Here is a 22,017-nt window from a genome sequence, read left to right as displayed (position 1 = left end):
TAGTCTATAAAACATAGACTAACCTTCTGAAATTCTTTGGTGCACTCCAGTAGCCAACAAATAATTGCAGTTAGGTCTCATGTGCCTCTCCCTTTTCGAAATCCAGTTTGGACAGGAGGCATTTCTTGCTCTATATAATAAGATAAAAGCCTTTGTTGCAGCACCTGCAGCATCACTACTTGCATGGGAAATTAGAGCAGTGGTCCCATAGCTACTACTCTCCTTGGCATCTCCTTTCTTGGAGATTGGGATATATATTGAGCATTTCCAGTCTGTAGGCCATTGCTTTGTTTTACATATTTATTGGCATATTCTTGTTAGGATTTTGGGGTTTTTTTTTTTTCCAATGAGGAATCTTACTCTTTTGACTTAAGGAAGTTTGTCCCTGAGCTAACATCTATGCCAATCTTCCTCTATTTTGTATGTGGGTCACCACTACAGCATGGCTTGATGAACGGTGTAGGTACACTCCTGGGATCCGAACCCTTGAACCCCAGGACGCTGAAGCGGAGCACATGAACTGAACCACTACACCACTGGGCCAGGTGCTGTTAGAATTATGACCGATTCAGTCTCTGTGGCTTGAAATAATTTTCTTGTTGTCACCTTCTATCCCTGGTGACTTATTTTTTCCCAGTACTTTCAGAGCAGCTTTCACTTCACCTTCTAAAATTATAGGCCCCTCCTCAAAGGAATCTGTCATCCTTTTGTCTCTTCTGCATAGATCTTTGATATACTGTTTTCACCTTCCCTTTATTTTCTCCTGATCAGATAGTGTGCTTCCCTGTTGGTCATTTAGCATTCCTATTCTAGTTTTAAATTTCCTTTTGATTCTGTAAATCTTCTGGAAAAGACCTCTTCCTCTTCTTCTTCTTATTTTTTTTTTTTTGTTTGTTTTCTTCCATCTCTTTCCTGGAGTACCTTCCCAGTAAATCTCTCCCCCAATTCAGGCAACCACTGAACACTCTTCTGATTTTTTCATCATGGATCAGTCTTACCTGTATTCTAGAACTTCAGGTAAATGATGACTATAGTTAAATAATAAGCCTTAAATGCCAGAACTGTATTTCAATTTTTTCTTTATCAAAATTGTTTTGGCTGTTCTAGATGCTTTGCATTTCTATAAAAATTTAAAATTAGTTTGTTGGTTTCTCCGGAAGTTTGCAGGGATTGAAATTTCATTGAATCTGTAGACTTAATTTGTTGAGAATTGACATCTTAACAAAACTGAGTTTTCTAACCCATGATCAAAGTGTATTTATTCATTTTTTAGGTCTGTATAATTTTTGTTTTTAGCAATGTTTTGTTGTTTTCAGTGTAGTGGTCTTTTATGTCTTTTGTTGGGTTTATTCCTAAGCATTTTATGTTTTTGATGCTATTGTAAATCACATTGTTTTCAACTTTTTTTCCAAATATTTGTTGCCAGTATACAGGTATTAATTGATTTTTGTATGTTGACATTGATCCTGTGATCTTGCTAAACTTGCTTATTAGTTTTAGCAGTTGTTTTGTATGTTGTATATGATTTTGTCAGTAAACAAACATGTTATCTGTGAATAAGGCTCATTTCACTTCTTCTTTCCAAATTGGCTGCCAGCCTCTCTTCCGTCTCCTCTCCCCTAATTCCGTCATTGCACTGACTGGAACCTCCAGTACAATGTGGAATAAAAGGAGTGAGAAATGACTTAAGTGCCTTTTCCTTTTCTTAGGGAGAAAACGGTCTGTGTTTCACCATTAAGTATGATGTTAGCTGTGCTTTTTTATAGATGCCCTTTATCTCATTGAAGTTTCATTCTGTTCTTTGTTGAGAGGTTTTTTTAATCATGAATGGGTTTTGAATTTTGTAAAATGGTTTATCTCCTTCTATTGATGTGGTCATGGTTTTTCTCTTTATTCTTTTAATATGGTAAATTAGACTGATTGATTTTCAAATATGAAACCAACTTGGATTTCTGACATAAACTTCAATGGGTCACCTTTTTTTTCTTTAGTCTTTTTATATATTGTTGGATTCAGTTTGCCTATATTCTGCTGAGGAGTTTGGTGTCTGTGTTCATGAGTGATAATTTTTCTTTAAATTTAAAAAACATACTTGACTGGTATTGATATGAAGGTAATTCTGGGTTCGTAAAGTGAGTTGGAAGCATTTCCTCCTCTATTTTCTGCAAGGGTACGTATAAGTTTGGTATTATTTTTTTCTTTAATGTTTGGCAGAAGTCACTAGTAAAGCGATATGAGCCAGGAGTTTTCTTTGGGAGAAAGTTTTTCTTTGTGAATTCAATTTCTTCAAAAATATTTATCTTTTCCAATTTCCATTCCAATTTTCTATGCCGTTTTATGTCAATTCTGAAAGTTGTATGTTTCAGAGGAATTTTATTTGTTGAATTTATTAGCACAAATTTATTCATTATTATCGTCTTAATATTCACTCTGTAGTGATAGCCCCTTTATTCCTATTTGTGATTTGTGTTTTTCTGTATTTCTTACTTTGTTTTTTCCTAAATATTTAACAATATTATTGATCTTTCAGATGAAAAGCAACTTCTGGCTTTGTTAATTTCTCTATCATTTTCTGTTCTATTTCATTGGTTTCTTACCTTTGTTATTTCTTTCCTTCTACTTACTTTGTATTTAATTTGCTTAACTTTTCCTAGCTTCTTAAGGTGAAAGTTAGATAATCGATTTGAGAAAACTCTTCTAATGTAAGCAGTTAATTAAAGATATCAGTTTCTCTCTATCCTCTGCTTTAGCCGCCTTTAAATACTCTTCTTTCACTGCATCCCACAAATTTTTGTATGTTGTGTTTTTATTGTCATTCAGCCCAAAATATATTCTAATTTCCTTTGTGATTTCTTCTTAAGCTTTTGTGCTATTTAGAAATATCTTGTTTTATTTTTGAGTTTTGGGGTGTTCTTAATATCTTATTATGATTTCTTTGTGATTTAATTCTGCTATGGTCAGAGAACAAATTCTGTAAGATTTTAGTCTTTTTGGTTTTTAATAGCTCTTCAAGTGCGTCTGAAAAGACTGTTATCTTCTGTAGTCTTGGGGTATTCTGTTCCATAATGTCAATTAGGCCAGGTGGTTTTTATAGTGTTATTCAGATCTGTATTCTTGCTGATTGTGTGTGTGTGTGTGTGTGTGTGTGTGTGTGTGTGTGTGTAAGGAAGATTAGCCCTGAGCTAACATCTGTTGCCAATCTTCCTCTTTTTGCTGAGGAAGACTGGCCTTGGGCTAACATCCGTGCCCACCTTCCCCTACTTTATCTGTGGGACGCTTGCCACAGCATGGCTTGATAAAGCAGTCCGAACCTGCAAACCCTGGGCCACTGAAGCGGAGCACGTGAACTTAACCACTACACCACCAGGCCAGCCCCTTGCTGATATTTTTAATCTAGGCTTTTTTATGAGAGAAGATTGTTATTATTATAGAGTCTATTTCTGCCCTTATTTTTTGTCAGTTTTTGCTTCATATATTTTAGAGACATTAATTCAGCCATCATTTATATTATAGTTTCTCTGTATGTAATATCTTTATTTCTCTGGCTGCTTTCAAGATTATTTCTTATCTTTGTTTTCAGTGCTTTTACTATGATGTGCCTACATTTGATTTTCTTTATATTTATCCTGCGTTGGGATTACTGAGCTTCTTGGATTTGTAAGTTGGTTTTTTACCAAATTTGTGAATTTTTGGCCATTTTTTCTTTTAATATATTTTTCTTCCCCATTCTGTCTCTCTTCTCTTTTTGGAACTCCAGGTACGTGGAACTCATACCACTTCGTATTGTCCTACAGGTCACTGAGGTGCTATTCACTTTTTTCAATCATTTTTTCTGTTCCTCAAATCAGATACTTTCTTTTACTCTATTTTCAAATTCATTGTCTTTTTTATTCTACTCTCTCAAATCTGCTATTAAGCCCATTCGGTGAACTTTTTTTCGTTTTAGATATTACTCTTTTCAGTTCTAGATTTTCCATTTGGTTCTTTTCTTCTGTTTTCCATTTCTATGCCAAGATTCCCCTTCTGTTCAATCATTGTGACCATATTTGCTTTGAAAATGGAAGCTTTAAGGTCCTTGTCTGCTAATTCCAATAGGGATCATCTTGGGCCCGGTTTCTATTTGACTGCATTTCTCTTGACAATGGATCACTTTTTTAAAAAAATTTATTTGCGTATCTAGTAATTTTTTATCATATACTAGACATTATGGGTGATATGGTACATAGACTCTGGATTCTGTTATCTTCTGAAGAATGTATTTTGTTCTAGTAATCAGTTAACCTGGTTAGATTCGTACTCCAAACTCTGCCTCCTTGCAGTTGGCAAGAGCTGAAATATGTACTCAGTTCTGTCAACCATTCAGCAGCTACCTCTGTCATTCATTGTGGAGTCTCCCCCATGAATGTGTAATTCAAGAGTCAACCAAGGATAGTGGTGGGGTTAGCTGAGACAGTTCCATCCTCTGACTCCTCAAGCCAGTTTAAGAGGTGCTTTGTGCTTGAGTCCTGCTGTCAGTGCTATCAGGACAGGGCATTGCCCTCACTTGAAAAGCTATACAAAGGCAAATCTCATCTAGTGCTGTTGGCTCCTTTCTAATGAGAGGGTGTACTCCTCTCTTATGTCTGCCGCTTTTATTGCTCTCCAGAGCCTTCAAATAGTTATATTTTATATTTTTTCAAGGGTTTATAATTATTATCTACAGGAGAGATAGGCTAATAAAAGTTAGTTCACCATCACTAGTAGTGGAACTTCTCTGATATACTTTGTAATGGTTGAATTATAACTATCTAACTTATAAAGACATCCATCTGTATATTTAATATGGTCATTTCTCTACATCCTTGTTTGCCTGTAAATGTGTTTTTAGAGGAAAAACGTGCAAAAGTGACACATTTTTAAATAGCACAAATAGTGATTATGACTTGAAAAATTTTTTAATGCCAGGCACAATGGTGTGTGCTTTACATGTGTTGCCTCATTTAATCCTATGAAGTAATCACTATTATTGCTATATTGTGAAGTAAGGAAACCAAACAGAACTGATCTTTAGAGAGAGAACTTACCAAGGTCACACAGCTAAGAAGTTTTGGATCAGAACTTAGTACTAAACTTTTACTCTCTTAAGCACAGAAACTTTGTTTCTGGGTCAGAATGGTCAAGGAATTTTTTTTAATGTAAAGAATTATCTTTTAAGTATGGGAGTGTGTTTATATACTGATTGGAAGGAGCTGATAGAGAGGGGAATGTTTAATGTTTATAAAGAGCAGTGTGATAACTGATGGAGCAAGTCTCAGAGGTGACAGGAGAGAATGAAGTCAATTGCTGAAGAAAGTCTGACCTGCAACAGATGGAAGCCTTTCTCCCTTAGAGTTAAGGGAAGGACATATGAATTGGTGGGGCTATAGAAAGGCTTAAGGGAGGAGACAGGATGTAGAGGGAGTGAGTTTGTCTGAATATTCTTGATAAGAGTCTATTAGGGTAGACTAAGAGTCAGTCGAATGGTCATTGGGTATAGTTTTGGGGAGAGTGGCAGAGGTTTAAATATCCCTAAAGTAAATGGCAGAGGAAGCTAAACAAAGTTAGGTAGAGTGATTGATGAGTGGGGCTCAAAGCTCAGTTGAGGTTGGAGCCATGTGCTTGTAGGTGCATCAATTATGTGGTTTCCTCTCTGCTCTGCTATCTGTGGTGAGATTAAAAAAGACTCATGTTAGTCTGAGATAGGATTTATAAGGCACACATGATGGAAGGACAAAGATACAAGAGAATTATGGGTGCTTTTATAGTAGTATAGTTTTCAGTGTACATATCTGAGATTAATTGAGTTGATCTCCTGTTGGAAGACTTTCTTTGATTCTGAAATGTAAGATGAAAGTTATCATTTCAAAAATAAAGTGTGAAGACCTATAGTGAATAAATACTGTGGGCAAGATGTGTGATGTGGTGAGACAGTCTTGAGACAAATGGAACCCTGAGTGAGTGCCATGATACTGACACTGATTAACTGGATGACATCACGGAAATCACTAACTTGGACTGTAGTTAGTTTTGTAAACTGAAAGTAGCCCTTCAAGTTCTACGAGACACCTTGTTGTCCACCTTCAGTGGTAAATTATGAAATTCATATTTTAAAAATAAGCTGAAAATAGACCTACTTTGTGCTTTTTCCTGCATTGCTATAAGAATTGGGAGGGGCTAGTATAAAATATATATGAAATTTTCTTAATACTTCTAACTTTGTGTATGCCTTGCAGAGCAACCTATTATTTGATGCATTAAGAAGAGTTAAATGTGCTTTAATAATTGATTAGTCAAATTAAATGAATAAGTCAAATTTTCTGTGAGGCACCCAGATGAATAAAATATACATATAGTATATGACAAGATTATTGTTCCCCAAATCTTACCTAATCTACTTATGAAGTCACTTCCAAAATTTCATATAGTAGAATAGAATATATGTGCATAAACAATTGTCTCTAATTATTCTTGGAGAATTATCCATATTCCTGATCACCTATTTATAGGATGCACTGCAGTGCTATTTCAGCACCTTCTTCAAAGCAGGGAGCATCTCAAAGTAAATAATATCTCTGAGTCCTCGTTAGGCAGTGAGCTGTTCTCTCCTTTTGGTCCCATGACTGACTGTGAGGGGAATGGAGTAATGGATTTTCTCAGGAGGGTGAGGAACAGCAGCACATCCTCACAACTGATGGATCATGTGCGCATCTCTTTCCTCTATTATTGATGACTAGAAGCTGGCTTAGTTACTGGCTATCTTGTGTTTAACATGTAGGTGGAGGAGGGGAGTCCTTTCCATATCTTGAATCAGTAGATCTACTTAACCTTTATGAATCATAAGGCCCTTTATGAACCCCCAGTGGAATGTTTCTCTGGTTGGGAAGATAAGGCACGTGGACCAGCCTGACTGCTGCAGCCCAGCTCAGGGATGTGTCCTTCACGAGCACCTCATGGCAGACGTTCCCCTGGAGAGTAGTGAGAAACCTGTGTGAACGTGTTAGAATAGCGCATCTGTATGGCCTTTGTACCCAGAAAGGCTATCAGTGTTTGGAAATTTGTTGTTTGTGTGAACTCTGTTAATTTCATTCATTCAGTCAACAATTTATTAAGCATCACTGTGTGCCAGACACTGTTCTAGGTCTTGGGGACACAGCAGCAAAGAAGACACAGTCCCTGCCCTCATGAAGTCACATCCTAGTGGGGGCAGGTGGGCGCTAAACAAGGGGTGATAAGTACAGGGTTGGGGGGACTGTTGTTTTCAACAGGGCAGTGAGGGAAGCCTCCCTGTAAAGGTGGCAGTGGAGTAGGGGGCTGAAGGAGATAAGGGAGCCTCCCTCTGGTGCTGTGGGTGCTTTTGAGCTAAAAGAATTTTCTGCGTGTTAATCAGGGCTGTCCTGTGAATTTCTTTCAGCTGGAGATGGAAAAGCTTCAGCTACAAGCCCTTGAGCAAGAGCATAAGAAGCTGGCCTCCCGCCTGGAGGAGGAGCGTGGCAAGAACAAGCACGTGGTCCTAATGCTCGTCAAGGAGTGCAAACAGCTCTCGGGCAAAGTCATAGAGGAGGCCCAGAAGCTAGAAGACATAATGGCCAAACTGGAAGAGGAAAAGAAAAAGACGAGCGCATTAGAAGAGGAACTTTCTGCTGAGAAACGAAGAAGCACAGAAATGGAGGCTCAGATGGAAAAACAGCTCTCTGAGTTTGACACTGAACGGGAACAGCTTCGTGCCAAGCTACACCGAGAAGAAGCACACACCACTGACCTCAAAGAGGAGATAGACAAGATGAAGAAAATGATTGAGCAACTGAAAAGGGGAAATGACAGCAAACCAAGCCTCTCTCTCCCCCGGAAGACCAAAGATAGGCGTTTGGTCTCCATATCTGTGGGAACAGAAGGACCTCTGACAAGGTCTGTTGCTTGTCAGACAGACCTAGTGATGGAAAGCACTGACCACATGAAGAAGTTGCCTTTGACCGTGCCTGTTAAGCCTTCCACAGGGAGCCCTCTAGTTTCTGCAAATGCAAAAGGGAATGTGTGCACCAATGCCGCATTGGTCAGACCAGGTATTGACAGGCAGGCTTCCCATGGTGACTTGATTGGCTCCTCTCTGCCCACTGTCCCACCTCCAAGTGCAAACAGAATTGAGGAAAATGGACCGAGCACTGGCTCAACAGCAGATTTAACAAGTAGCACACCCGCACTTCCCAATAATGCTGCCCCTCCCATCCTGCAAACGCCAGGCATAGCTCCCCAGAGCTACTCGCAAGCTCCACCTGTGCACAGTTTACATTCACCATGTGCCAATGCGTCATTGCATCCAGGTCTAAACCCACGAATCCAAGCAGCTAGATTTAGATTTCAGGGCAATGCTAATGACCCAGACCAAAATGGAAATACTACCCAAAGTCCTCCATCAAGAGATGTCTCTCCTACAAGTCGTGACAACCTAGTGGCCAAACAACTAGCTCGGAATACAGTGACCCAAGCACTGTCAAGATTTACAAGCCCTCAAGCGGGAGCACCCCCAAGGCCTGGAGTGCCCCCCACAGGGGACGTTGGCACCTACCCTCCGGTCGGTCGGACCAGTTTAAAGACTCCCGGTGTAGCTCGAGTTGACAGAGGAAACCCTCCTCCCATCCCTCCAAAAAAGCCAGGGCTCTCCCAAACTCCTTCTCCACCACACCCCCAGCTCAAGGTTATTATGGATAGCAGCAGGGCCTCCAATGCAGGGGCCAAAGTTGATAACAAAACTGTGGCTTCGTCTCCTTCCGGTTTGCCACAAGGGAACAGGGTAATAAATGAGGAGAATCTCCCTAAGTCATCCTCCCCTCAGCTGCCACCAAAACCATCCATAGATTTAACTGTGGCACCGGCAGGCTGTGCCGTTTCAGCCCTGGCCACGTCTCAGGTGGGTGCCTGGCCTGCTGAAACCCCTGGACTGAACCAACCTGCATGTTCAGAAAGTTCCCTTGTCATTCCCACCACCATTGCCTTTTGCTCTTCCGTAAACCCTGTTAGTGCCTCATCCTGTAGAACAGGTGCCTCAGACAGCCTCCTGGTAACAGCATCAGGTAAAGGGATTGAAATATTATACCCTTCTTTAAGAATGTGGCCTGTCCTCTCACTTGCCTTAATTTCCTTCACATTGCCTTGAAACTTTTTTTTAAATTTGATACATTTTTTTTCTTATTTCTTCCCTCTCTTTTTTTTATATTTTTCTTTAAAGGCTCTGGGGTATGGTGATTCATCTTGCTATATGATTTGTGGTTTCGTTATGCTCAGTGCTTTCTTCTTTTAAAATAACCTGAAAGGAGTGGTTTGGAGTACATGGAGACCATTAATTTAGAGACTAAAGCATTTCCATGGGAGGAAAGGCTATTCTTTCTTATTAAATATTTATCTCACAAGACTTCAGTATTCGTGGGTCATCACCAGACAGTATGTGTTCAGTTCCATCTCTTCTGAGATAACTTTAAAAAATACTTTTAGTAGTTATTAACACTACAGTCTACCTTGGATTATCAAATAGATTTCAGTTCTATAATTGGTAAGTTCTAATTTTTAATATCAGTTTCAAGTGTTTTTTTAACCTCAAAAATAGAGTGTGTATATTTATAAATCTCTGTTCTGAGTTTAGTTTATTGCAAAAGCTGTTGACTCTATTTAGAGCTGTTGCCTTCCAGCACTTGAGCGCAGATGGATAACATAGCATGTGGGCTATATTAGAGAAGGTTTCCATTGCAGATGTGGTTTATGAAGTCACTGAATGTGGGATTCTTGAACAAAGAAGTCGATAAGGAACTGGATGTTGCCCTTTTGTTATACGATGCTAGAGGAAGCATTGCTTTTTATTGACATGACTGGATTAGTTCTTCACTGAGTAAATGTGGCTCTAAAATAATGTTATGGTGTGAAGGTTCTGTTGAAACTTTGGGAAAGTCTCTCCTACTGTGGGATCTTAGTGGTTAGCAGAGACTATTGGTTCTAATGAGAGAGAAACTAAAGAATTAAAGGAAGATCTGAGTAGTGTTATATTTAAAATTTAAGGGGGAGAGTGGGAATGAGAAAAACAGCACTTTACTTGCTAATTATCAGATAATGAGAGCAGTATACCAGGGCTTATTTTTCCATTTATAAGTTTGTCTCCTTGAAATTAAACTCCTTGAGAGGCTATGTTCATATTTTGAGGAGTAAAATTGGGGATTGGAAACAGCGTGGACTTGGATGACAGTCAGATCGGCGTTGGAATCTAGGCTCTGCCATTTACAGCTGTGTGTTTTGGGTGAATTTTCTTAACAAGTTTTCTCATCCTTAATACGGAGCTTATGCTACTCATGGGGGAGGGTGGCTATTAGGGGGATTTAATATCAACACGTGCAAAGAGCACGGTATTGCACTTAGAGCAGCATGGGTGACAAATAAATAGAGGTGATACTACTGCTTCAGTGATACTGTTGCTTAAAGCATTTTTGAAAATTTTCTTTAGAATTGATCTCACCACTACTTTGTGATGTCCTTACAGGCATTCAGCATGCCATATTTTTTATCCAAAATGGTATTACTGAGCTGGACAGCCCTTCTCGAAATGGCCTAAAATGATGTTGGCTGTTTTCCACAAGTTAAATCCACCTTCAAAGGGGGAATTTTTGGTACCATTAGGGAGAATCAGAGAATGTGCTATGAGGTCTTAAGGCAGTTGCAAAACACAACTTCCAAAAATGTTTGGAGCAGTAGCAGTGCTGTTGACATAAATGCACAGACTGTGAAACAGAAAATACTTTGAAGGATATATAAATTTTGTCAGTTTTTAAAAATTACAAAACCATCTTTGCTTGGATAGCTTGATGCTTTGCCAGTTGTTGCCTTGATCATTACTGTGGTCCAGAGTCCAGCGCAAATGCCCTTTGGTTTCAGTGGAGAAGCTTTAAAACCAGGATCCTTGACTGAGGAACATTTTATCCACAGGATTATAAGTTAACCTTTAAAGACAGAGAATTCCTGGTCCATTATATATTCACCAGAATGGGCTGCCTAAGATACAGTGGAATTTTGGATAAAGGAGCCATAACCCCTCTGAAAAATGCCCCTGTGCTGGTATCCAGAGAGCAAAAGAGTATAAATACAGGGGCCAAAGAAATAGCAGCCACTGAAGATACATGAAACTGGTTCCTCTGATGGTGTAATTTATTTTTTTTTTTTTGAGGAAGATTGATCCTGCGCTAACATCTGTTGCCAATCTTCCTCTTTTTCTTTTTTCTCCCCAAAGCCCCAGTATAGTTGTATATGCTAGTTGTAGGTCCTTCTGGTTGCTCTATGTGGGACACCACCTCAGCATGGCTTGATGAACGGTGAGTAGGTCCGTGCCCAGGATCCAAACCGGTGAACCACAGGCCACCGAAGCAGAACACGTGAACTTAACTGCTATGCCACCAGGCCGGTCCCCCCTATAATTTGCCCACAATATTCTCAGAACTTCAAGATTACCTTTGGTGGGATAACAGGTTTCTATCATTTGATTATAAGACATGGCTTATTAGGGGAAAATGGAGGCAGTGTCATTCAGCAAGTGTTTACTAACTATCTAGTCTATTCGGGGAAGGGAAATGTTATTACAGTTACATAGTGGGGTATATAGCTCAACCATGGGTGTGGGTCAACCTGAACTTTCTAAATGAGATATAGGATTTCAACTCTTTTCCATTTAGATTGCCCCTGTTTCCACTGCCTTGCCCATTGCCACTAGGAAGCACCGGGGATCCCTCCATCCTCCTTCTTAACCTATCGGTGCCCCAGTGAGCTTGTGCCTCTCTAGATCGTAAGCTCATTGATAGGTATTAATCTTCTAAACAGCCACTAATGCCATTGTGGTTGGTTAGAGCAGGGCATGGGGACAGAGCTCATCTGCCGAATACCTGGTAGATGCCCTGTTCTGATTTCAATGATGAAAAGAACACTGGACCAAGTGTAATAAGGCAGAGTTAGGCCATTTCTGCCCTTTTCTATGTATTACCCTAAAGAGCAAATTCTCGCTGAGCCAGTAGCTTTTCCATCTGAAAATGAAAGTGTTGAACCAAAAAGTAATAATAGTTCCAAATCAAAAAGATAGTAAACTTGCCTATTGAATTTTTCAAACAACAGTTTAGTACCTCTCCCTCCTTGGAGAACTACTAGAGCCCATGATCTTCCAAACTCTAAAATTCTGTGTTTCTATGCCAGCTTATATCTATGACAAACAATTAGGATTAAGTTAAAGCACTGGGGAGAATTGCAAATTGTGTTGTAAATTACTTTAACTCTATTAGCAATTTTTACGGTCAAATGTTAAAATTTTAAATAACATTTAAAATTGTAAATGAGTTAGAATTCCTTGTTCCTCCTGAACTTGCCAAAGGAACACATTTTAATTGTTAGATGAACAGAAGTCTCAATCAGAAATTACCGCAGGCAACTGAGTTTCCATACCCTTGGAAATTTTTTTCTTTTTTTTTTTTTTTTTTTATTTCATACATTTTACTTAATTTGGTTCAGACTTTTTTCCTTGGTTAAACATACATTTAAAAAATTATTCTTCATGTATGATTGGCTTAAAGGCTAAACAGAAAACGAGATTGATCTGAGCTATGACATTAACCTTCTCCACACTCTGAAGCTGATGCCAGAAGCTGTTCTCAACTCCTCTTCCCTCTGCCACTGCACATTCTGTCTGTTCCCTTCGTCACTGCATGTTCTGCGAGATGCTCACTTTTCCTAATGTTTGCATATGACGCGGCAAAGCTGAATGACCTTTTTCTAACATCATTAGAGGAGCTGTATGACCACAGGTCTCTTCTATCATTACTTAACCAGTCAACTAAATATTACCATTTTTATCATTGCTGGGAATTTCAAATGAACAATAAAGTCTCATGGTGAAGTTTTATTTTATTTTTCCCATATTTATAGCAGGATTTATTAAAATAACGTAAGCTTGTCTTTGTTAGAGAAAATTGGAAGTGCTAGTAGAAATAAAATTTATTTAAACTTTAAGAATACTTGGTATTTATAAAGCATTTTTCTTTTGTAAAAAAATTTTTAAATATATTGCAAACCTCTAAGAAAATAAGAAGTTGATATATATTCTTCTGTAGTTTTGTATAATAGTGAGAAAAGTGTCTAAGACTCTTGAGTGGTCTAGAGATTGAGAAAATTTTTGAATATTTTATCTTTCAGATAGCTTAGCATTAAAAATAGAATTTCCCAGGAAAGTATGTCCACAATTGAATATTTCCATATAAATATAAAAATCTAAATATATAAGTATAAAAATATATTTATATTTAAATTGACCCCCAAACTCTAGAGTTGTATTGAAAAAAGGAAAATGAAAACAAAACCCAAAAGAATAGCAATCCATTTAATATATACCTGTTGATATTCTTAAAAAGAAATTAATAACCAAGACCCCTTAGATGAGATAGAGGGATGGGTTGGGGGGAGGGAGGCAGGGAGGGAGACAAACTGACCGAGCTGAGCCACATCCCTCCTTTCCTGGAGAGGACCACAGTGTGATGCCTTCATATTGCCTTTGTGTTTGCTTTGTGTCAAGGTTTCATTCCTTGATGTTTATAATTTCTCTGTTTGTCATCCATTTCTAATAAGTACTGATTTAATTTTTGTGGGCTTGTTTTTTTGTTTGTTTTTAAGAAAATACAAAAGGTAAAATGTACCAGAGAGAAGCCTTCTTGTAAGTATGAAGTAAAAATACTACTTTTGTAAGAAGAGCTATTGAATATCAATGGGAAATATAAAGCTTAGATAAATATTTAATTTTATGAGCATTTGAATTTTGTGTGTCATTGCAGTCTAATAGGGTAAAAGCAATAAATTATTCATGGACCTAATAATTGATTATGAAGATATAATACCCAGCTTTTAATAAGCAGTCTAGTTTCATTTGTATAAACTGCTTTGTTTTGTTTTTTTACAAAGAATTTTTAAAATACTGAGAAATTCCTTTGATATGCAACCTTTAATATTTATTAAAGTAATTTAAGGCCAATAATTTAAGATTCAATTCTAAGAACTGAGTATGACATACATATTAATATAACACCCATATATCTAGAATATTATCGTGATACCAGTGAGCAGAGAATATAAAAGATCCATCAGTTGTATCTTACTACAGGGGCTATTACCGGATATGTGAGGAATGAATATATGAACGTATGCCCCCATGTGCACACCAATATTACTTATTACTTAGAGGTATTTGGGGCTCCATAAGAAGGAAAGTAAAATTACTTATTTTGAAATTTAGTTGTATCTAAGCCAAAAATCACAAAATACCTATATATCACATTAAATAAACATTTTTACTTTACTGTTTTTACAGCCTTTTGATCAAGGAAGAATTCAGAAAATTTTCCATGCTATATGCAGCCGACTTCACATACTTAACAGACTCTCTTCTAAAGCTGCTAAATACTGATGAGAAATGTCTAACTATGATAACTCTTAGGATTTTTCTTAAAACTGTATGGTAGAGTGTCCTGTTTTATTGGCTGATTACAAGTTTCTGGTACACTTGTGGTAAAGGTGGCCAGATGAGAAAGTCTTCAAAATTGCGTATTGAATATTTGTGCTGGTGTATTCTAGATCCAGTTACATATGTTGTGCTTCTATGAGCTCTTGATACTGAATAGCAGTTGGCCCCCCGTTATTTTTATTCCCAAATAAGGGAATTCAAGGAATGTAAATAGATTCCTTGACAGTATTTGGTCCATCTTAATGGTTTATGTAAAATTTATAATTAAGTACCTTGGAAACATTGGTGAAAAAAGAAAATCTCTATTTCTTACAATTATTGCTATCTTATACCTAAAGATATCAGTTCATTTTTTTCAGATTGATAGTAAATTGAGGAAACCTATACGTAATTTTAAAATTCAAATTGTTTTGAAACCCTGTAGAGGAATTTGAACTCTTCAAGTGAGACAGCCATCTTAGTTTCCTAAAACCAGTTACCACTTTTAACACTTATCTGTGCAAGACTGACAACTAAAAATAATTTGTCACCATGTGTGTTAATTTAATTAGCAGATATAAGATTGAAATAACAGTACCGATTTGTGCAAAGTAAATATTAACAGATTGATAATGTTAGAAACCACATAATCCTCTAGGGATACGTGTTCATATGTCTGTGTGTGTGTAATTCAGAAAGGAATGGGTAATATCTGTCTCTTGTCCTTGCTTCTACTCTAACTAGGGTCACTTTAACCCACAGGCTGGTCACCCTCCCTAACCCCTTTGCTAATGAGTGGTGGTCCTGCCCCCCTGGCTGGCAGGCCCACCCTTCTTCAGCAAGCTGCTGCCCAGGGAAATGTCACTTTATTATCAATGCTGCTTAGTGAAGAAGGACTGGATATTAATTACTCCTGTGAAGATGGCCATTCTGCCTTGTATTCTGCTGCTAAGAATGGACATACAGGTAAGGATGGTGAGATCTTACCTCATTACACCACCTGCTTGCAAAAGGGTGGAGAGTCAAAAGCACTTATAACCATTGCTATGAGCAGAGGGTTCATTTTGGTTTCAGTTTTCTCTTACAGGTAGTAATGGATAATTTTTTTACGTGACTTAATGATTTCAAGATTTTGTGAACATTAAAAAAAATCCAAATTGTACAGTTCCATAATAATAGAAAATTTATTGCAGCTAGCAGAAAGTAATCTTTGTTTTATGCACAATGAAATGTATTGTGTATATAGAAATTTGGGGTCTGTAACTGTGAGGCACATTTTAGATTAAAGTCCTCTGTCTGTGATCACTTTGGTCAGGACGAAATAGCTCTAATTTGTCTGTTAGAAATACCTGATGTCTGTGGAAGTCAAAGCCTCAGGGCTTTAGTGCATGCTACAGTGAGGGAAAGTTTTAGTCATTAGGAAAGGTCATGGGTCTGAAATTGTTCTGTAGTTGGAGCAATTTATAGTTATTTGGATTTTTTAAGAGAACTGAGAAGTTGTACAACTATAAATGACATATCGATGAAGTCTGGGAATTATTCTTTTCCTTAAAATGCAAATCCTATAGTCAAATATACTAAAACATATGGTAGTGCAGAAAAAGAGATGATTTGACTGCAGATGCAAAGTCAAATAGCATTGCATGTGTAAGCCCTATGATTGTCGATTCATTCAGAATGTGGCTTCCTTGGAAGTTTCCGAGCTTCACGTGTTCGAGTGGACTAAATGGAAGATTCTAGTGAGCTAAGAAGATAACTCATCATTTTAAAAGTACTTTGTAATTCTTTACTTCCAAATTACTGTGGGAGTTTTCTTTAACATGCAGAAATTGAATCTAGTGAAGAACATGAAGAGCATGAGGTCTAGGTGATATTTATACCTGAGTCAGGTGAATTTCTATGGGGTCTTGATCCTCATTCATGAAGTTAAGTGTAGCATGACTACCACACAAAAACATTTTAGAGATTAAATAAAACATCATAAAGTTAGAGTTTATTTAAATACAAAGGATGGTACTTTAATTTGGGAAGCGGATTTGGTTCTACATCCAATAACATTTTCTGGGATAGGCTGGTGGAAAAATCTGGTAAAGCATTTTCTGACACATGACAATCCTTTCACTCAAGAAGAACTCTTCCCAAAGCACCAAAATAAAACAAAAGATCTTAGTTGGTGAGCCTGGGGTATTACAGTCTTTGGGAAAAGAAACTGCGTCCCTGTAAAATGGTCCATGGAGTCTCACATCGGCCATGACAGAATTTCAGATGAACCGTGCGTGGGAGAGGTCCTTTGGGTCTTGTATATGTCTACAGCTTATATAGATTTGGCTGACCATAATTCTAAGTGGGGAATTAACACGGCATTCTATTAAAATCCATAGATTGTGTGAGATTGCTGCTGAATGCAGAAGCCCAAGTCAATGCTGCTGATAAAAATGGCTTCACACCCTTGTGTGCTGCAGTTGCTCAGGGACATTTCAAGTAAGTGAGGCTCTTACATTTTTTCTCCTATGAAAAGAGGCTTTTTATGATTTGCATACATATTTTAGTTCAGGCTGACTGTGTAAACTTGTTCTTAAAATCCATTGGCAAATAAATTCACTAAATATATTTGAGGATTTAAATGCAAGGTAGGATCCTGTATTTGCTCTTCTTAATGACAGTTAAATAGTTGTATATGAGGGAAGTGAGGAAGAGAAATAACACTGTGTCCAAACCTTACACGAACAAACTTGCTTCTGAAAAAGATAAGCTATTTATAGTATATCAGCATATATATATGTAGTGATATAATGGACTGTTAAAGACTTCGTTGTTCACTGTTTTCCATCACCTCAACACAAAAAAACTTTTTTACTTACAATAGCTTTAAAAGTAAAACATAAAATTATATTATTTGTAATAATCTTAACTTCTTAGGGGCAATTTATTCAGTATTAAATCCCAGTTATTCACCTTGTTTTATTATTTCAAAAAAAAATTGAAGCAGGGACTTTATATACTGAAAGTAATTCGAGCACAAAACCAAAAAGAGCCTATCAATTAAAATATACATAACTTAGGAATGATTCTTCAGTATCTTACTAAGTCAGTTGAATATAGACATGACTTTTTAAAACTGAGTCATAGTTTAATAATAAAATAAAGCCAAGTTGCTTTCTCTGCCTGTGCTGAAAGGGCAGGTTGTGAGGAATGCAAGCTGTTTTCAACTTTTTATCTAACTAGCTTGATAAAAATGTTCTTTAACAGATTTCATAATTCTTGAAATATGGGTTTTAAGATTCGCACCATTATTAATCATAAATGTAAATTGTTTAAAATTCAAAATGCATCCTTAGAGTACAGCATTATTTATTTGTTTCTGCAGGTCTAACACATATGTCACCACCCTGAGTTTATTATTAAGGACCATAGGTACTGATTTTACTGTTACTTTTTGCAAGTAACAAAAAAATCCAAGAAGGATTTTTTTCTTCTGGAATATGCTTTTACCTTTACTGTCACCAGGGATCTGTAGAGCCTCTTGCTTGGATAGGATCACAGTCATGGGAATGGGGGCGTGGATAGCTTTGCAAAAAGGGAGGACCCTGGGGAAATCCAGGGGCTTGATTAATTTAAATGTGTATGAGATACACACACATATCAATATGTAACATTTAAAAAATAATATGGGAGGCTGGCCCAGTGGTGTAGTGGTTAAGTTCACGCACTACGCTTCAGCAGCCCAGGGTTCACATGCTCAGATCCCGAGTGCAGACCTACACACTGCTCATCAAGCCTTGCTGTGACAGCGTCCCACATACAAAGTAGAGGAAGATGGACACAGATGTTAGCCCAGGGCCAATCTTCCTCAGCAAAAAGAGGAGGATTGGCAACAGATGTTAGCTCAGGGCAAATCTTCTTCAGCAAAAAAAAAAAAAAAAAAAAAATTATATATATATATTATATTTTATATATATATATACACACACACACACACACACCAAATGTTGCCAAGGAAAGCCAAGAATAAAACATGCATCTGAGCAAAACAATGAAGACAATGTGAAGTACTTCTTAATTTGATTATGATTTAGCCCTCTTTTCTAAGTTTATTCTCATCTAATTTTACAAACTCAAGCTCTCGGTGTTTAGCTAGTTACTAAGTGCCACTATGTCTTGAATTTACCTCATTTCTTTCCATCTTGATTCTCAGGGCGATGAGTTTCTGCTTAGCTGTGTCTTTTTCCTCGTAAACTAGCCCCCGTGCAGGAGACAGGCAGCCTCTGCCGTCTTCCCTCCCCAAGGCAGCCCTTTCCTCTGTCTCCTGCTGCCTTTTATAGTGGAGGTACATGGTGCCCTGCTGTCTGTGCTATTTATGATTATTTTCTCAAGTGAAAATCTCAGAATGACTCAGCAGCCTAACTTTTTTCAAGGTTCAAACTATTTTGAACCACAAATAATATATATGTCAAACACAGTTAAATCATTCATCCTAATAAATTAAACATATTCCAAGGACTCCACTTTTGCAAGTTGGTTACAGAGAAGTGTCATAAACCGAGTTTTAGCACTGGATCAAAGCTGCTGTTTTCAGTTTTCATGGGGGTAATTAAATTTGTGATTAAAATATATCTTCTAGCTTTGTTTAAAAACAGTACCCTTATAATAAGACTCACGGTAATTGATTATAAATATGTATGTATAATTGATGTATGTAAAGATGCAGAATTGCTTTAGCATTGTTTTCTATATTTAATATCTTGGTGCTTCAGAAATCAAATCCAGTTTTTATGTAATTAATCATAATCTTGTGTTTAGGTGTGTACAATTATTAATTGCATATGATGCTAACATTAATCATGCTGCTGACGGAGGACAGACACCTCTATACCTGGCCTGTAAAAATGGAAATAAAGAATGTATTAAACTCTTGTTGGAAGCTGGAAGTGACCGAAGTGTCAAAACCAGAGTGAGTACCAGTTTTTTGGGTTTTTTCCTATAATTTATAATGTGTCTGCAAACTCTACAGCTAGAAAAATAAAATACATTAAAATAGAGATTGCTCTGTTTTGTTTTGCTTTTAGGATATTGGATAAGGACAGTGTCTGACCTCTGTTTGAGTCTCTGCTAATTAAAAGTCTTCTCTTTTAAGGATTTGTTAGCTAACCAGTTCTTTATCCTCTGAACCTCAGATTATTCATCTGTATAAAAGGAAAATGGGGGGCCGGCCCTGTGGCATAGGGGTTAAGTTCGGTGCTCTCCACTTCGGCAGCTCAGGTTTGGATCCCGGGTGCAGATCTACACCAATCATCAGCCATGCTGTGGTGGCATCCCACACACAAAATAGAGGAAGATTGGCACAGATGTTAGCTCAGGGCGAATCTTCTCCAGCAAAAAAAATTAAGGGAAATGAATACCTGTGTCCTGACTGTTTTCAGAACTAGGGGAGATCATGGAAATATAAGTTTTTATTCATTCAACAAATATTTCCTGAGCCCCCGCTGTTCTAGGGACAGGAGAGACTGCAGCAAACAAAAGTCTCTGCCCTCATGGATCTATCCCATTATGGGAGGGGGCACGGCAATAAACAAATAAGTGAATAGATGGTAGTTGGATGTTTAGGAGGTAGGAGTACCTAGGGCAGAGGGTTACTTGATAAGAATTGATCGGAAAAGTCTTCAGTGAAAATGAGACAATTAAGCCAAGACCTGAAGGAAGCAAGGGTGTGGGCCATGAAGAGACAAGGGGAGCAGTGTGCCAGGCCTGAGGAACAGTGAGCGCAGAGGCCTGAGACGGGAGAGTGGTGGTACCCTGAGTGCACCTCAGGGAGGCCAGTGTGGCTGGAGCAAGTATGAGATAGTGGAGGCCGGCCATGGAGGGCCTAGTGGGCCATGGCAAGGACTTGGAATAAGGTCTGTGGATGGTTTTGAACAGAGCAAGGACATGAACTGACTCATTTTATAAGAATCACTCTGGCTGCAGGGTTGAGAGTAAACTATAGGTGGGGCAGAGCAGACATAAGGAGGCCTGTCAGGAATCTGTTATTTTAATCTAGGGAAGAAGTAATGTTGGTTTAGATCAAGGTGGGATGGAAATGGTATGATTCTGGATATGTTTTCAAGGTGCATTATATATTTTATAAAGTACTGTAGATGTATAAACTGTGGCAGTTGTGGCAATGATGATGATGGATAGGAAAAGTATTCAATAATGTCTAGGAGATCAAGCTCTGAAATCAAACCCGGTGGGCTTGAACCTTGCCTCCACAAAGCTCTGTGACCTTGGGCAAGTTATGTTACTTCTCTGTGCCTTGGTTGATCCCTTTACAAAATGAGGCTAATAGGAGTAGCCATTATTAGGGATATTAAAATGAAATGAGCTTATCTATATAAGGTAGTTGGTAATTATAAGTGGTCAGCAATTGTTAGCTGTCATTGTGGTCATCATCATCCTCATCATCAATAGTAGTACTGGGTTGTAACACGTGTAAACGAAAGGGAGTTTTGTGACAAGATGGTGCCCATTGCCAGCACTTAGAGGAGGTTGTTTTTGCTCACTCTTCCTCCTAGGACTGATGTTTGTTATTGCTAACATCGTGCAGCACCTCACAGAGTGCAGGGTCACTGTCTAATTTGCCTCAGAACTTGAAGCGCTGTATATGGAAATCCACTCTGGAACCTAACACACTGATGTAACTGTTGACTCCACCCCACACAGTTCTGATGTCTCCCATACAAGGTGCACAGGTAAAGTCAGAGATTCAGAAACTGAAGACATTTAGAGTCTGATCCACAGAAGAGTCCTTGGATAAAAGTTCTGGGTCAGCCACACAGAAATGCCTTTGAAACAAAACTTCTCAATTAACCCTCCCAAATTTGTCTTCATCAACCTATTGTGATACACTTGAAGACTAAAAAATCAGCCCTGCATACACTGACATGTGTTTCTCTGATAGGAGCCCATCTGAGGGCTGGAGGAATTAAGGAGCTTCCGCCATGATCCCCCCTTCACCGGGCTCAGGCGTTACTTCATTTTTGTTATTGCAACTTCCCAGAATGTTAAAAGTGTAATAATCTCCGCCCTCCAACATATTCCTGGTGAAAGACAAGTGTAGACGTTTGAATTTCCAAAGGTTACCTGTACCTTGGATCTCTTCTGTTAACAGCGAATTGACTATACTGTGCATCCGTTCCATAGGAAACATCCTTAAAATTTCCTAGGATAAAAAGGTGCATTATGTATTTTACAGGTCACTCTTGGATCCTGGGTTTTCTTAAGTAATTTCCCAAAAGAGAACCAACAATTAATGGTATACCAGGGATATAATATGAGCTAGGTATAAACATTTTCCACTGAGCTAGAGCTTTTTTTAAATCTCCTTTTTATTTTTGAAAATCTGAGAAAATAGTTCAGTGTTACATTTCTTTATGTTATTTTAGGTATTTTTTCTAAGAAATCTGTAGTGTTACACGTTCGTTATAAAATTCTACCTTAAATGAGAAAAGGAATGAATT

General features: G+C 37.9%; 1 protein-coding gene across 5 annotated transcripts in view; it reads left to right on the top strand.

Annotated features, from left to right (window-relative positions):
* Positions 1 to 22,017, top strand: part of CTTNBP2 (cortactin binding protein 2) — a 150,962-nt gene that overhangs the window by 71,259 nt on the left and 57,686 nt on the right. For 2 of the 5 annotated variants that reach the window (XM_004418768.3, XM_087429980.1), the window contains exons 4-7: positions 7,430 to 9,086; positions 15,284 to 15,487; positions 16,903 to 17,002; positions 19,322 to 19,472. In XM_004418768.3, the coding sequence (XP_004418825.2) occupies positions 7,430 to 9,086; positions 15,284 to 15,487; positions 16,903 to 17,002; positions 19,322 to 19,472 (2,112 nt within the window). Of the gene's footprint in view, positions 1 to 7,429; positions 9,087 to 9,170; positions 14,537 to 15,283; positions 15,488 to 16,902; positions 17,003 to 19,321; positions 19,473 to 22,017 lie in introns of those variants that run through there. The other 3 variants (XM_087429997.1, XM_087429996.1, XM_087429991.1) reach the window with 3 other exon arrangements.

Source organism: Ceratotherium simum, chromosome 1 (assembly GCF_057802395.1).
Source record: "Ceratotherium simum simum isolate JZ-2026a chromosome 1, ASM5780239v1, whole genome shotgun sequence".
NCBI lineage: Eukaryota > Metazoa > Chordata > Mammalia > Perissodactyla > Rhinocerotidae > Ceratotherium > Ceratotherium simum.
This window is presented reverse-complemented; position numbering and strand designations above follow the sequence as displayed.